General features: G+C 29.4%; 2 protein-coding genes across 2 annotated transcripts; both read left to right on the top strand.

Annotated features, from left to right (window-relative positions):
- The first annotated feature begins 4,235 nt into the window (after window positions 1-4,235).
- LOC106360014 lies at window positions 4,236-5,748 on the top strand. Its single transcript, XM_013799628.2, has one exon. The coding sequence runs from the start codon at window positions 4,268-4,270 to the stop codon at window positions 4,808-4,810; it is 543 nt and encodes a 180-aa protein (XP_013655082.1). The 5' UTR covers window positions 4,236-4,267; the 3' UTR covers window positions 4,811-5,748.
- A 5,410-nt stretch (window positions 5,749-11,158) lies between these two features.
- LOC106375419 (transmembrane protein 45A-like) lies at window positions 11,159-12,766 on the top strand. The gene is made up of 2 exons (XM_013815320.3): window positions 11,159-11,839; window positions 12,198-12,766. The coding sequence occupies exons 1-2, from the start codon at window positions 11,329-11,331 to the stop codon at window positions 12,614-12,616; spliced, it is 930 nt and encodes a 309-aa protein (XP_013670774.1). The 5' UTR covers window positions 11,159-11,328; the 3' UTR covers window positions 12,617-12,766.
- Window positions 12,767-17,705: the final 4,939 nt, after the last annotated feature.

The following is a 17,705-nucleotide window of genomic DNA, read 5'->3' as shown; positions in this document are numbered from 1 at the left end:
TACGAAAATATTTAATATTTCGGTGAAAGCTCTATATACCAAAGCCTATGATTTTTAGTGTAGTTTTAAAATTTTTAAACATATTCCATATTTGTATTAATGTATATTATAACTCTCTTTAATGGTACATGGGCATCGTTTAATTTTTTTGTCAATTAATTTAGTAAAACTTCATAATACTCTCTAAATTGGTTGACTTAACCACTATAAAAACGCTTTTCTCTAGAAAAACGGAGACATCAAAGGTTCAAAACCTCTTTGACCTTCATCATATGTTAGTGAAGGATGCAACTCTGCATTAAAATAGAATTTACATTCTTTTGAATTTTTCTTAAAATCTATGGGTTAACCCTTACGAAATATTGAATTTTTTGGTAAATGCTTTATATACTGAAGCCTATGATCTTTGGTGTTGTTTTAAAATTTTTAAACACATTCTACATTTGTATTAATTTATATTAAACTATCTTTCTTGGTACATATGCATAGTTTAATTTTTTTGTCAATTATTTTAGTAAAACTTCATAATACTCCCTAAATTGGTTGACTAACCACTATAAAATCGCTATTCTCTAGAAAAACGGAGACAAAAAAGGTTCCAAACCTCTTTGATCTTCATCATATGTTAGTGACGGATGCTACTAAGCATTACAACAAAATTTTCTTTTTTTTTGATTTTTTCTTAAAATCTATGGGTTAACCCCTACGAAAATATTGATTTTTTCGGTAACTACTCTATATATTGAAGCCTATGATTTTTAGTGTAGTTTTAAAATTTTATACACATTCTATAACTGTATTAATGTATATTAAACTCTCCTTAATAGTACATGGGGATCGTTTATATTTTTGTCAATTAATTTAGTAAGACTTCGTAATACTCTCTAAATTGGTTGAATAACCAATATAAAATCGCTATTCTCTAGAAAAATGAAGACCAGAAAGGTTCCAAACCTATTTGACATTCATCATATGTTAGTGAAGAATGCAACTATGCATTAAAATATAATTTATATTTTTTTTAATTTTCCTCAAAATCTATGTGTATAACCCTTACGAAAATATTTAATATTTCAGTAAATGCTCTATATAGTGAAGCCTATGATCTTTAGTGTTGTTTAAAATTTCTAAACACATTCTACATTTGTACTAATGTATATTAAACTCTCTTTCATGTTACATGGGAATAGTTTAAATATTTTGTCAATTAATTTAGTAAAACTTCATAATACTCCCTAAATTGGTTGACTAACCACTATAAAATCGTTATTCTCTAAAAAAACGGAGACCACAAAGGATCCAAACCTCTTTGGCATTCATCATATGTTAGTGAAGGATGCAACTATGTATTAAAATAGAATTTTCATTTTTTAAAAATTTTGTCAAAATCTATGTGTTAACCCGTACGAAAATATTTATTTTTTCCGTAAATGCTCTATATACTAAAGCCTATGATCTTTGGTGTTGTTTTATAATTTCTAAACATATTTTACATTTGTATTAATTTATATTAAACTCTCTTTCTTGGTACATGGGAATAGTTTAAATTTTTGGTCAGTTAATTTAGTAAAACATCATAATACTCCCTATATTGGTTGACTAACCAGTATAAAAACGATATTCTCTAGAAAAACAAAGATCACAAAGGTTCCAAACCTCTTTGACCTTCATCATATGTTAGTGAAGGATGCAACTATGCATTAAATTAGAATTTTTATTGTTTTGAATCTTTCTCAAAATCTATGGGTTAACCCCTACGAAAATATTGATTTTTCGGTAAATGATCTATATACTGAAGCCTATGATTTTTAGTGTAGTTTTAAAAATTTTAAACACTTTCTATATTTATATTAATGTATATTAAACTCTCTTTAATGGTACATGGACATCGTTTAAATTGTTGGTCAATTAATTTATTAAAACATTATAATACTCTCTAAATTGTTGACAAACCACTATAAATCGTTATTCTCTAAAAAAAGGAAGACCACAAAGTTTTCAAACCTCTTTGACCTTCATCATATGTTAGTGAATGGTGCAACAATGCATTAAAATATAATTTAGATTTTTTTTGAATTTTTCTCAACATCTATATGTTAACCCCCCTAAAAAATATTGATTTTTTCGGTAAATTCTCTATATACTGAAGCCTATAATTTTTAGTGTAGTTTTAAAAATTTTAAACACATTCTATATTTGTATTAATATATATTAAACTCTCTTTAATGGTACATGGGTATCGTTTAATTTAGTAAAACTTCACAATACTCCATCTATATATTGAAGCCTATGATTTTTAGTGTAGTTTTAAAATATTTAAACACATTCTACACTTGTATTAATGTATATTAAACTCTCTTTAATGGTACATGGGCATCGTTTAATTTTTTTTGTCAATTAATTTAGTAAAACTTTATAATACTCCCTAAATTGGTTGACTAACCACTATAAATCGCTATTCGCTAAAAAAACGGAGACCACAAAGGTTCTAAACCTCTTTGGCCTTCATAATATGTTAGTGAAGTATGTAACTATGCATTAAAATAGAATTTTCATTTTAAAATTTTTCTCTCAATATCTATGGGTTACCCCCTACGAAAATATTTAATTTTTCGGTGAAAGCTCTATATACCAAAGCCTATGATTTTTAGTGTAGTTTTAAAATTTTTAAACATATTACATATTTGTATTAATGTATATTATACTCTCTTTAATGGTACATGAGCATCGTTTAAATATTTGTCAATTAATTTAGTAAAATATCATAATACTCCCTAAATTGGTTGACTTAACCACTATAAAAACGTTATTCTCTAGAAAAACGGAGACATCAAAGGTTCTAAACCTCTTTGACCTTCATCATATGTTAGTGAAGGATGCAACTATGCATTAAAATAGAATTTTCATTTTTTTGAATTTTTCTCAAAATCTATGGGTTCTAAAGCCTATGATCTTTGGTTCTAAAGCCTATGATCTTTGGTGTTGTTTTATAATTTCTAAACACATTCTACATTTGTATTAATTTATATTAAACTCTTTTCTTGGTACATGGGGATAGTTTAAATTTATGGTCAGTTAATTTAGTAAAACTTCATAATACTCTCTATATTGGTTGACTAACCATTATAAAAACGTTATTCTCAAGAAAAACGGAGATCACAAAGGTTCCAAACCTCTGTGACCTTCATAATATGTTAGTGAAGGATGCAACTATACATTAAAATAGAATTTTCATTGTTTTGAATCTTTCTCAAAATCTATGGATTAACCCCTACGAAACTATTGATTTTTTTCGGTAAATGCTCTATATACTGAAGCCTATGATTTTTAGTGTAGTTTTAAAAATTTTAAACACATTCTATATTTGTAATAATATATATTAAACTCTCTTTAATGGTACATGGGCATCGTTTAAATTTTTTGTCAATTAATTTATAAAAACTTTATAGTACTCTCTAAATTGGTTGACTAACCACTATAAATCACTATTCTCTAGAAAAACGAATACTACAAAGGTTCAAAACATCTTTGACCTTCATCATATGTTAGTGAAGGATGCAACTATGCATTGAAAAATAATTTTCATTTTTTTGAATTTCTCTCAAAACTCAAAATCTATGGGTTAACCCCCTACGAAAATATTTATATTTTCGGTAAATGCTCTATATACTAAAAGCCTATGATCTTTGGAGTTGTTTTATAATTTCTAAACACATTCTACATTTGTATTAATGTATATTAAACTTTCTTTCTTGGTACATGGGGATCGTTTAAATTTATGGTCAGTTAATTTAGTAAATCTTCATAATACTCCATATATTGGTTGACTAACCATTATAAAAACGCTATTCTCAAGAAAAACGGAGATCACAAAGGTTCCAAACCTCTGTGACCTTCATCATATGTTAGTGAAGGATGCAACTATGCATTAAAATAGAATTTTCATTGTTTTGAATCTTTCTCAAAATATATGGGTTAACCTCTACGAAACTATTGATTTTTTCGGTAAATGCTCGATATACTGAAGCCTATGATTTTTAGTGTAGTTTTAAAAATTTTAAACACATTCTATATTTGTATTAATGTATATTAAACTCTCTTTAATGGTACATGGGCATCGTTTAAATAAACGCTTAATCTATATGCCAATTCCACAAACCTCAATTCATATTTAACCCATCGACTCATCCATGATTTTGCTCACAATCAGAAACTATCTCTCTCTAACACACAAACCAAAGATCAGTAAAATATAAAGACCCACAACATGGGATCACGTGCGGGACATATTTTACCAGGTTTTGCCTTCTTAGCACTTGGTTTGTGGCACTTATTCAACAACATAAAACTCTTTTGTCTACGTCCAAACACATTCATTTCATCTCCATGGTTCCCAGTATCAAAGATCAGGCACTTAGAGCTTTACTTTATGATGTTCTCTGCATCAGCTTCCATATCAATGGAGCTCTTTATTGGACCTAGAAGACACCATCCCTTTGACTCAGATGGCACCATCCCATCGAACCATCTCCAAAACGTTGAACATTCTTCTATCTCCATGGCCTTCTTGGTTTATGCTGTTTCCGCACTAGTGCTTGATCGAGCACGGCCTAGAGCAGCGGCTTCCGAGGGACTAACCATCCTAGCTGCAGCCGCTGCCTTCACTCAGCAGCTACTTCTTTTCCATTTTCACTCTGCCGACCACATGGGCGTTGAGGGACAATACCATTTCATCGTCCAGCTCATTATCTTTGTCTCTCTAATCACCACTCTCACCACTTTCATCCTTCGGATATATGTCTTTTACTGATTATTTTTGCTTAGTGTGGGAGACAGTGCCGTTCCAAAACTTTACGAGGCTTAAAGCCTGTCAAGATATGTGGCCCTTATAAATAAAATTGTTAATAACAAAAGCGTATGATATGGTTTTGGTATTGCTCGAACTAGGGACAAGAAAATCCAACTTATCTTCCTAAAACATTTAAGCAACGTACAATTTTGGTTAGTGTGGCCTATATTTTGGTTAGTGTGACCTATATTTCATTTTTATATTTGTGGCCTGAAGCCAATGCTTCATCTGCCTTAAGGGAGGGACGGGCCTGCTGGGAGATGCTATTTGTGTATTATAAACACTCTTTTTTTGTCAAACTGCTTGCATGGAAATTTCCGAGTTATTAAGCCTCTTTGGTGTTCTTCCGGAACTATCCTGGAAATACATTCTTTTCAAAAGAAAATCATTCAGGTAATATGACCAATGCGTTTTTTTTTGTAACATGATCTTCTTATGAGCCAAATTTCAAAGTGCTTAATCTTTGTTTAAACAGGGGAATTTTCATGGAATTTGATTCAATTCGTACATCTGAACTAACAAAAAAAAAAGAGAACACCCCCTGAGTTGCTACCACCCCATTACAATCCATGATCCAAGGCTTAATGGTTTGATTTTTTTTCTTCTTTTTTTTTTTCCGTTACAGTAATTCTCTGGTCACTAAGAACTTTGTCACTACTTTTTGAAAGCTTTGGTAAACAGCATAGTTTTTAAATAAATATATATAAATGATTATGCCTTAAGTAACTGTGCAACCGTTCTTAATATCTTAGTGGATTGACTTTATGTGTTGCTTTTTTCGTTCGTGTAGGAAGAACAATAACACCCCGCCAAACTTGAAAACGGTTGCAGTCGACCAGGTTAATCTTGACTGCTTGTGATAGACTTATCAAGTTAACAATTAATCAGTTGGTACAGCCATTTCAATGTATTTGACACAGGTATCGTGTGCATATAATCTTTGTGCAATTTATTTTCTTCTCTATACCTGAGACATGCTTCACTCACAGCAACTTGGGACGTTTATTGATCAGAATTTTCTCTTTACAGGCTAAACACAGGTATAGAGTTGCACATTCCCATCCTTTTGGCTTCCCACAGGAGAAGACATTTGGGAACATTGTCTGGAAAAACATAGAGTTCTTTCTTTACCTGCACCTAAAACAAACAGAGAAGAAAGGACTGTTCAGAAAACTGTCCAGATTAATACAGAGTTAGCCAGAAGACTATGAACGCACATGAGGCGGAAGCAGATGCAGAACAAGCAGTTTCAAAGGTAGAAGCTGCCATGACAGCGGCTGAAGAATCTGCAAAGGAAGCAGATGCAGCAGAAGCTGCTCGAGCTTATGCCGAAGAAGCTTCAAAGACACTGAAAGGAAAAAAAAACATCTGCAAATTGGTAAACACACTCTTTTTATATCACACCACACATGATAAAGAAAAATATTTTTTCATGGTCGTATTGAAGATTTGATTAAACAGATGGTTTGTACGTGAGGATAGAAGAAGCTAAAGGTGTTGCAGGTGATGAGAGAGAGAAGCGCAGAAGTAGTGTTTGTGTGTTGATGATTTTCCACTTAGAAACTCTTTTTGGTTGTAAATCAGTAATCTCAGATGCTAAAGCCATTGTATTACTGTTCACACTTTACTCTACGGCCAAAATAAGAGAAAAAAAAAACTGAAAACATAAAAGGCTACAGTTTTCTTTGGTCGATATTACCATAATCTAAATTTAGCTTCCTCCCTCGATTCAACCATACTAAAAAACGACATAAGTTTGAGCTTACAACTTTACATGCTTTCGACCAATAAAATAGAACTCTTATCGTACGGTAAGACATACTAATTCCTTTCTCGCGTGACCACTAAGTTAATATTCACTATTCAGAATATCACATGTTTAAAAAAACAACCAAAGAGTCATCATTGTTATTTTCTTGACCTCCCACAAAAAAGTCCTCTAATCCAAATACCAAAAAAGAAAACAATTCACTTTGAGAAGCCTATTGAAACAAAGTTATTTCACGAGATTAAAATTCTTTCTAAGAACCTTTTCAAATATGTTTCTCCTCCACTATTTTCCTTAATATGCACATGAAATTGATCATCGTTCCAGAATATATAGAAACCACACTAACAACATTGAAAATTACTCTTTCAGTAGTCCTCTCTATAACATCTATACTCGGCCACATGTTGAAAAATAGCAAATGTATTTACACATTCATTACTTCCAAAGACTAATTTATCTAATAAACAATAATATTATGCAAGAAATACTTGCATACACCAAAAACAACTGGCATATCACGCACTACATAACACATTCATTATTTATATATAAATAACTTACAAAATAATAATAAATTAAATAGTGTATGTTGTTATAAAATAGTGAAAATTAATGTTACATATAATTGAGAATAAATTAAACATTTTTAAAAGATTACATTAAATTGGTTTTTAGGGCAAAATAAATATATGTTTTATAGGTGTTGTGAATACAAAATGTAAGATTATTTTATTGAATAAAATGTGGTTTTTTTGTTAAAAAATGCTAAAATAAAAAGCTCAAACATAATTTTAATATTGATATGAAACTAAATATATATAAATAATTTACAAAATAATAATAAATTAAATAGTGTAAGTTGTTATAAAATAGTGAAGATTAATGTTACATATAATTGAGAATAAATTAAACATTTTAAAAGATTACATTAAATTGGGTTTTAGGGCAAAATAAATATATGTTTTATAGGTATTGTGAATACAAAATGTAAGGTTATTTTATTTAATTAAATGTGATTTTTTAAAAAGAAAATACTAGAATAAAAAGCTCAAACATAATTTTAATATTAACTAGATTTTGACCCGCGTTTGAAAACGCGGGTTTGTTTTCGAAATTAACAATATTTTAACGAATTTCAATATAAGATAATGTATAAGTCTGAGCACATTTATCCAAAAGAACAAACTGAACCATACCAAACTGAAGAAAAAAAAAACTGAATGGATTTCATAAACCAAGTAGATCATATATTTATGGAACTGAAAATTTGAAACTGACCCGGTTCCCAACTTTGCTATTGAACCGAACCAAAAAACAAAATAATCCAACTGAAACCTAACCAAACTTTGTAAATACCTGAACAGTTTTTATATTTATAGAACCAAAACACCAAAAACTAAAATATTTGAATTGAAATCAAATGTTGAGGACTAATAGTGCATCACATTTAAATGGTGTGAAGAAAGTATACAAATTATTTAATTACTTTTAGTAGGGTACATACGTGGTTTATATATAGACAAATTAAGATATAAGCAATGGTTTTCAAGTCTCATTCGGACCTGCGGTCGAACCGGTAAACCCGATGGCTGTATATAATCCAGAATAGCTTACATTCTTCATGTAACATTCTATCAGAGATTCTATCAACCGATATGTTTCAACAAAATTTGAATTTAATAAAAAAATTATTAATTAAAAGCTGATTAACCCAAAAATTGCTATTAACCAGTGAACCGACACCGGTTGACTTGCTAAAAACCAAAAAAATCTTAATAGTATTTAAAAAAAATTAATTAAATTTCTCATATACTTTATAATAGTATATAAAATTGAATAAACTATTTGATTACTCATATAAAATGTAAATTTTATTTTTGTTATGCATTTGTATTAATGATCAATACTATTAAAAGACATAGTATATATATCATCCATATAGTAATGTTAAAAGGGCGACTTATAATCAATCGACAACAATAGTTTTATAAACATTGAACAATGAACATAACTATTACTAATGTTTCATGATATACATATATATCAAATATGTAGGAAATGTTTTACGGGGTAACTTTATAATTATTAAGATTCATGTTCACATGAGTATTTTACTATTTCTTAGTGTTACAATCAGTATATATTTAAAATGTGTCTAGGCCAATTTTTTTTATATGGTAAGTATAATAATATGGAAGAAAGTGGATATATATATAGCAAGGTGGAAACCATCGACATATGATTAAAATTAATTTGATTTGATTTGCTTAGTTATAATTTCCGGTTGACTGCAGGAGAAAATATAGGGTATGAAGCACTAATTGATATTTTATAGTTAGTTTAACTTATTATATGGTCCAACAATTAATTAAGTAGGTGCAACAACCTTTTATATGTAGATTTTTTAGAATTCCTTCCCTTTTAATAGTATTGATATGAAACTATATATATATAACTGCATAAACCAACAAAGGACATAATGTAAAATAACCGGATAACAAACAAAAAATAACAGAAATGAAATTAGATAACTTATACTAAAACAAACATTAAAATATCTATACTGGCATAATAAAAATAGAACACAACTTCATTAATAATCACAACAACTGTGGTAAAGGTAATTATCTCTATGCCATAATTTTGCTATGTACATGAGGAATGCATGAAATTTATGGATCGACATGAACATCTAACCGACATGTCTTGAGCTGACAAATGCTGAGATAGATCAAACGTTCCTTATGCGACATATCTACATTAAAAAAAGTGGTATGGAACTAATATGATCTTTACAATGCCACCAAGAAAGTGCCATCTCAATAATCTCAAAAACTGATATAGTGATTATTACTGCTATAAACAAATGGAGAAATTCTTGGTGTTGATTTTACGGTGACTGACAAGTGCATACACTCATCGGCCACTGCTCAGTTTTCACATTTTCCAGTTTCAATGTTTTCGTACTTTGATTAGCTTTGCGTTACTACCTTCTTCTCATTCAATATAACATTTTACATTTAATAAGAAATGCAACTTTATATAATCACCATTTCCACTCCAATAGCATGTCAAAAGACTATGATTTCAACATAAAAAGTAAATACTCTTATAACTTACACAAAAATTTACTCACAACCCAATTCTTCTGAACCTAGATATTACAAACCACAAATAAGTACCAAATACGGAATAATTTTTTTGTAAAAGAAACAACATGAAGACCATTTGGAGCTCTCACAGCATACCAATGCCACAATTCTTTAATAGATAAACAACTATTGCAAACAAGCAAAATATATCTTATCACATATTTAATCCTTCCTCACCTAAATTCTTTTAAAAGACAAAATTCATTATCATACACATCTCTTGCAAATGTAAACCAAAAACACAAACCAAAAAATCATACAAAAATAATAACCTAGATCACAAGTAAAGTATATCCCGCCCGTAGGGCGGGCCGGTTCTAATAATTTATAAAATACGCTTTGATTAGACAAAATACACGTAGTAGCTGATAAGTAATGAAAAGATTAAATATTATTCTGGATAAGTACGTGAAGTTTAAAAGAAAGAACTAGACAAATACTGAATATCAAAATTGCTGAGGTGTTGCAACCATAATATTATTCTCAACAGTTTTTGATTAAAAATAAATCAAAAATCAAAACTTATGTATCTATTATTTTGAACAAAAAAAAAGACATCCTTGTTTCTTTTATTTACTCATCATAATTTAAATTCTATAAATAGCATACTCTCCGTATCTATAAATTCTATTAATCGACTGGTCGAATAAAATAAAATTCATCTTGATATTAAATTTAATAGCAGTTTAATAATCTTTATCTATGATTTAATTTTAAATCATTTTTACAAATAGTAATTATGATATTTATTATCAATTTTTTAAAGGTATATTAAGTAAAATCTCAATTTAAGAGGTGTTACATTTGATGATTTGAAAATTAAAAGTGACAATTGTTTAAGTGTAGAAATTCTACAGTTACAAGAAGGGTTCAACACATTTGAGATAAAACGCGTATTCCAGACTCAAAAACGTAAAGACGGACAGTCAAGTATGCGGTGCTCGAAACTAATCGTTTTATTTTGTCCACAATAATACAAAGTCTCTTTTTTTGGTTATCTGAGTCTTAATCAAGTATGTTTAAGTTGATGATAAAAAACATAATTTTTCAAGTGTCTTAATTATTCTATATGAACAAATAGAAACTTGCAACAAACAACAAGCAACAACATTTGAAATTTGATAGAGCCTTTGTGCGTTTTCTAAATCATGCAAAATACTTTTTTTAACATTACTAAGAAAAGTACGAATTAACTTATTCCGTATATAGAACACGAGACATCAACTTTTTATGGACTTTTGGAGTAATTTATTTGCAGATTCTTTTGCTTCCAAAGAGATCTCAACAAGCACATGTGCTTTTATTGCTTAATAAAGAAAACCCAATCCAAACTTGCAGTTGAACTTTTAGGCTGACAAGCCTTATTTAACTAACCCTATAAAGTCAACTTGCAGTTGAACGTTTATGCAAACGCTTATTATTGAAGCCTATCCCTCAAACTTATTTCGTATTAAACCCATCGACTCCTCATTGATTCTTGCTCACAGTCAGAAACTATCTCCTCTCTTTCTCTCTGGCACACAAACCAAAGATCACTAAGACATCAAATCCACAACATGGGAACACTCGTTGGACATGTTTTACCAGGTCTTGCTTTCTTAGCACTTGGCTTATGGCACTTATTCAACAACATAAAGCTCTTTTGTCTTCGTCCAAACATATTCTATTCATCTATATGGTTCCCAGTATCAAAGATCAGGTACTTAGAGCTCTACTTCATCATGTTCTCTTCATCAGCTTCCATATCAATGGAGCTCTTCGTTGGACCTACAAAGCACCAGCCCTTTGACTCAGATGGCACCATCCCATCAAACCACCTCCACAACTTTGAACATTCTTTTATCTCCATGTCCTTCTTGGTTTATGCTGTTTTAGCACTAGTGCTTGACCGAGCACGACCTAGAGCAGCGGCTTCTGAGGGGCTAACCATCCTAGCTGCAGCCGCTGCCTTCAGTCAGGAGCTACTTCTTTTCCATTTTCACTCTACCGACCACGTGGGTTTTGAGGGACAGTACCATTTGATCCTCCAACTCATTATCTTTGTCTCTCTCCTCACCACTCTCATGGGTAGGTACATTGTTTTGAGACCCCTATAATAAATACAGTATCTTGAAGTTCTTAATTAACATGTATATATATGGAAAGGAATTGTATTTAACTATTTCTTAGTATTAGGTTCGCCAATACTATTATAAAGATCGGTGCAAAACATCAAAAACTCTATTAACAAAAAAAAAACATCAGAAACTATGTTAATTGTAGTATGCATATTATCTATATACGTTAATTTTGACATACATTTCAAATTTTCATATTTTAATTTGTTTGTTTTACTTTCTAAAATTACAATTTTGATAAATACTCTTTTGAGTAATTCGTTCTACATTATTACTATCTCACTAATCGTTTCATTTTAATTCAAAAGGTGTTGCCTTGCCCAAGAGCTTTTTGGTGAGCCTTGTGAGATCTTCAAGTATAGTTTTTCAAGGAGTGTGGTTTATATTTTTGGGTTGCATGCTTTACACACCAAGTTTGATCCCTAAAGGATGTTTTATTTACGTTGAAGATGGGCACCAACTGGTCAATTGTTCAACCCAAGAAGCTCTTCACAGAGCTAAAGCGTTGGTCAACCTCGAATTCAGTTGCTTATTCGTTATAAACACAATATGTGTTGTGACACTATTTTTGATTATGGATCGAAACTACGGTGGAAACATAGAGTATTCTAGTCTAACCACCAATTATCAAAGAGGTCAATATGATGAAGAGCAACAACACTTCGAGACTCAGAAAATGAGTTTTGTCCAGATGGGTAAACTTGTTGATCATGAAGATAAAATGTGAGAAACTTTCTTAGTGATGATCGGTTATGTCATGAGATACAAAAAATGTTTATTCTAGATAATAAAGTCTATTTTACCAACTCAATTCAAATTGTTATTAATGTTTTCATGTTTTAATGTTTGTTGTAATAAAAGGAAGTTCTCCAAACTATTTCTCCTCACACCCACCCAAAAATTGTGCTTCTTTTTCCAACACATTAACTACCACAAACTTTTAAATTCTTTAAAACCTTAAAAAGTTGAAAACAAGTTCAATTAAACCAAAATTATCCAGAAAATAACATTAAAAAAAATTCTTTGATTCGGTTGATCTTGTGTGTTGTGTATAGTGTATTGATCGTAAAATGTGTTTCATCAACCATGTGCAAGAAACAAGTTGGAATTTCGTAACTTTTCAGTGTTTACTTTAATTATCGTTTAAACGATCATGATGATTTCAAGTCGAATCAAACTGAACAATGCTTGAAATAGAAAACACAAGTCTAACTTTAGCCCGTATAAATCCTATCATTTTTTGTTTAATAATTATTTGGACAGTCATTCAGGTGTCCTACACATTTAAACTAGTAATCATTTGGACATTAATAATTATTTGATTTAGTTTATTATATCTCTTAGTTCAGTTTGGTCTTTCGATTCTGGATAATACAATAGCTGTAGTAGGCAGCATGGTCTTTCGATTCTGGATATACAACAGCTGTAGTAGGACAGCACTTAAACTTTGCATGAAACACGTTGAGCTGTGGAGCCAAGTCTCTCGAAATCGATGTTTGTCAGGGCGCGGATCAGAATCCTCCATGCTTTCTGGTTGGACTATTGTTGCGAAGTAAAAAAAAACTCGTAAAGAAAGTAAACCAAGAATCATCTGAATCACGTTCGATCGAGAAGATACGAAACGTATAAAAAATATATGAGTGACGTGACGTGACGTCTACTTTGCAAATTGCAACTAATCCAAAATGCATGTTCAAAAGTCAGATCAGAAGTGCGACTTATTAAGCATTAATCTATCTTATTAAAATATAAGTATAAATAAGAAATTTTTATTAATTTTATGATTTATTTACAATATTGAAATAATTAATTAATCTATCTTTTATATTTTTTTGTCTTTTTCTGTTTATTAATGCATTTTCTTAAAATGATTATTACCTAAATTACAAATCGTAATCTTCCTTTTTAATTTTGTTTTCTAAAATCTAAATTACCAATAAATAATATTATTTATTTCCAACTTAATTCCTAAATTCTAGGCTATCAGTTATTAATAAAAAATATTCCCTATTTATTAAAATAATACAGTATGTAACAATAATTCAGTAAATTATAATCTTTCCTTTTTCAGTCCAATTAACTTGCTTAAATCTAGGTTACCAACAGATTATATTCTATAACTAATCAATCTACCTTTAATTTATCCTATACGATATATTATCAATATAGTCATCCAACCTAATCGCCTACATAACCGAAAATAATAATATACTTTTTCAATTTCAAAAATCTATAGTATCTGAAGATTCTTAGTATTAAATATTTATTTCGATTATTTTGACATAAATATAAGTTTTATAAATGTAGGATTTGTTTTATGATATCAACATTCGTGGTAAAATTGATCGATCAAAACACAAAATATAATTACTCAATGTAAAAATAAAATGTTTGTGTTTTAAACTGTCATAATAACAATTATTTAATTCATCTATCTTATTAAAACTGAAATAATTTTAAAATTTAACCTTAATTTACATCAATAATATGTGTTACTAAAGTAATAATAACTAGGGGTGGGCACTTTACCCGATATCTGAAGCCGCACCCGAATCTGATCCAAAAAACCCAAACCAAAATCTGAACCGAAGTAGCAAAATATACGAACGGGTATTGAATTAGGAGAGATTGGATATCCGAACCCGAACGGATAATATTCAAACCCGAACAGGTAATATCCAAACCCGAATGAATATCCGAAGATAACCGAACATATGTATAATTAACCATATATTTTTAGTTTACATCTCTTATTTTATATAAAATATTTCTATTGATACTACACATACTTTAAGTTCATATGATATACATAGAATTACTGAGAAAATGATTTGTTACTCACTTGAAATGTATGTCAAACTTTTTATTTCAAGAATTAACAAAAAGTTACATCCAAAATTTAAAAACAATAACCAAATTAATTTTTTTTTAGTTTTAAAATGTTATGTCCAAATCTATTAATCATTCAATCTATCAAAAATCAAAAATTAGTTAAGTGAAAGTTATATTTTTAAATACAAGAAATTTGAGAAATAAAAAATTAATTTTTTTTTCAAAATCTAAATATCTGAATCCGATCCGAAATAACCGAACCCGAAGTAAAAATACCCGAACCCGACCCAAAGTATATAAATATCCGAACGGGTTTTCTACCTCTATACCGAAATACTCGAAAATCTGAAATACCTGATCCAAACCCGAACGCCCACCCCTAATAATAACTATCTATCTCATAATCAAATAGTAAATTGTATCACCGAATATTCTCTATTGTAATAAAATAAAATATCAGTTGACTAAGTTACATCAAATAAAAAATATCATTTTGCTTTTTTTTTTGCTAAGTTGAGGTGGATATTTTGCTAATCATAGGCTTTTAGCAACATCAGGTTACTTGTATAATATACATTTTGTAATACCAAATGGTTAAGTGTACATGGTTATTTTAAATATTAAATAAAATAAAATGTAGATATTGAAATGTTTATTTACGAAAATTAAAAATAAATACCATGTGGATCAAGTTCTAGTTATAATGCTATAGTAGGAAGAACCTGTCGTTTATGTATTCTTCTAGCTTGAACAAAGAAATTCCATAAACATATACCAAATTATTCACCACGTATTAAATACAAATTTAATATAATGAGAAATAACGCATATTCATCGCTATTTTTGTCGCCAAAATATGACCATTGTAAAGTTTACCTAATTAGGACATAAAACACACAACATAGGAACACTTGTAGACATGTGGCACCCGGCTCGAATTATTCAGCAATAGTGCCGTTTATTCAACATTGCGCTATCAAAAAAAAATTCAACATTGCGCTCCTAGTCCGAAACTTGGGGGGGGGGGGGGGGGGGGGGGGGGGGGGAAAGAATTTGTACTATGTCATAAGAACGAATCAAATTTTTTCCGGTCTGGAAGGATTATTAGGCCTAAATACCTCACAGTTAACAAATTTCATCACCATGGTTCCCAATTTTTAAACTCAAACACTAAGAGATCTCCAAAAAGAAACTTTATTTTAAAGTTTCTAAAACTTTATATTTGAAGTTTAAATGTGTTTTTCTCCAAAAACAAAACTTCAAACTCAACTTTAAAACTATTTGTATTTTATAGTATGGTCCTTATATTTATCATAACTAATTTGAATTCATTAAAACTTTTTTGTAAATAACTAGCACATATATAAACATATAAAATTTTAAACAAAATAACTTAATTAATATTAAACTTCAATCAAAATACCATATTATTCCATAAAGTGATTTTCGTAATGCATATATGATCTACTAGTGCATTTTGAAATAAAAATGACTATCCTCATTTTTAATTTGTAGATTAGATATAAAAATTGTTAAAATCATGTGATATTAATATTTGTAAATACATTAGATAAGAACCAGAAAGTAAAAGAGAAACATAAAAATTGCTAAAAGACTAACTTTTATCGATAATATTAATACTCGTGAATATATTTAATATAAATAAGAAATAATTGTACGAAAAGACATCATCATCAACAACAACCATCTTCAGTTACACAAAAAAAAAATTGGACAATATTTAGAAATTTCGAAGGTTCCGGTTCAAACTTACATGACTATTAGTGTTGTTGTAATATTTAAATTTATGTAATAGTTATGTCTTCATGTAATTATTTTAAAAAGAAATTGTTAAGTTTCTTTTGTATATTTTTTGTTATCTAAATCTAGTTTTAAAAAAATCTTATTTTTAATTTTATGTATAAACTTAAATTTTGTAAACAAAACTTAAATATTTACGAGATATCATTTTTATAAGGATTAAAACAATAAACAAGAAAATATTTATGAATCATAAATGTGATGTGTAATTGTAAGGACCAAAATGCAAATAAAAATATGAAACTTCAAATTTGAAGTTTTGAATAGTGAAACTTCAAATATAGAGTTTCACTCCTTAAAATTTCAAATTTAAAGTTTTGAAATTCCTTTTTAGAGAGCAAAAAACTTTAAGTTATAAAGTTTCTTTTGGAGATGTTCTAAGAACTATGTATAATCTTTTTCTCTTTAGCATTGTAACTAGAAGACATCAACATTTTGACTCTGACGGGTTCCATTCTTTCCAACCATCTCAATGACTTGGAACACCAGTGTTTTTGTTAATGTATTGTTTAACTCGAATTTCTCATATTTAAAATATAGTAAAATTTAATTTTCAGATTTTTTTTTCTTAAAAAAGTTGTGTTTGATGATTACATGTAAATTAAAATAGAGAAAACCCTAAAACAAAATAAAATTCTAGAAAACTGAAGATAATGCAGTTAAATATATGATCTTTTTTTTTTTTGAAAAAGAATTAAATTGCATTCACTATACACAACAAAAACCAAAATTCATTAACTAACTAAAAACACCCCTTGTCTCCTACTTTCCCTTCCTATCTCTCTCTACTCTCTCTCTCAAAATCTAATTTCCCTTATTTTTTTGGTTATTTAGCAAATAAGTCCATATTTAATTTCGTATTAAATATACGATCTTGTGCATAAATCCGATCTTAGCTTGAAGAGAACATGATTAATAGGATTTAGCTGTTGGGATCAATGAGCTCAAGAACAACAAACACTCCCAACCTCATAACTCTCTCAAGCAATGAAAGAAAGACAGAACAAAAGTGACACACATGATTAACCGAGTTCAGGCCCTCATGATGGGTAATAACCCTACGTCTCGAGGTGTGGATTCTCAGCAGTTCACTATCTCTCTTCTTCTGTTACAATGAATCAAGAATCTTGAATAATCACTCTCTTGCTCACTTTGAAGAGATG

The sequence above is a fragment of the Brassica napus genome, chromosome A8, assembly GCF_020379485.1.
Source record: "Brassica napus cultivar Da-Ae chromosome A8, Da-Ae, whole genome shotgun sequence".
NCBI classification, from domain to species: domain Eukaryota; kingdom Viridiplantae; phylum Streptophyta; class Magnoliopsida; order Brassicales; family Brassicaceae; genus Brassica; species Brassica napus.
The sequence above is the reverse complement of the archived record's forward strand: the minus strand, read 5'-3'. Positions and strand labels throughout refer to the sequence as shown.

Coding starts and splice junctions, on each gene's coding strand:
- LOC106375419 (XM_013815320.3), top strand. CDS start 11,329: ATGGGAACACTCGTTGGACATGTTTTACCAGGTCTTGCTTTCTTAGCA. Junction 11,840..12,197: donor TCTCCTCACCACTCTCATGG/GTAGGTACATTG, acceptor TTAATTCAAAAG/GTGTTGCCTTGCCCAAGAGC.
- LOC106360014 (XM_013799628.2), top strand. CDS start 4,268: ATGGGATCACGTGCGGGACATATTTTACCAGGTTTTGCCTTCTTAGCA.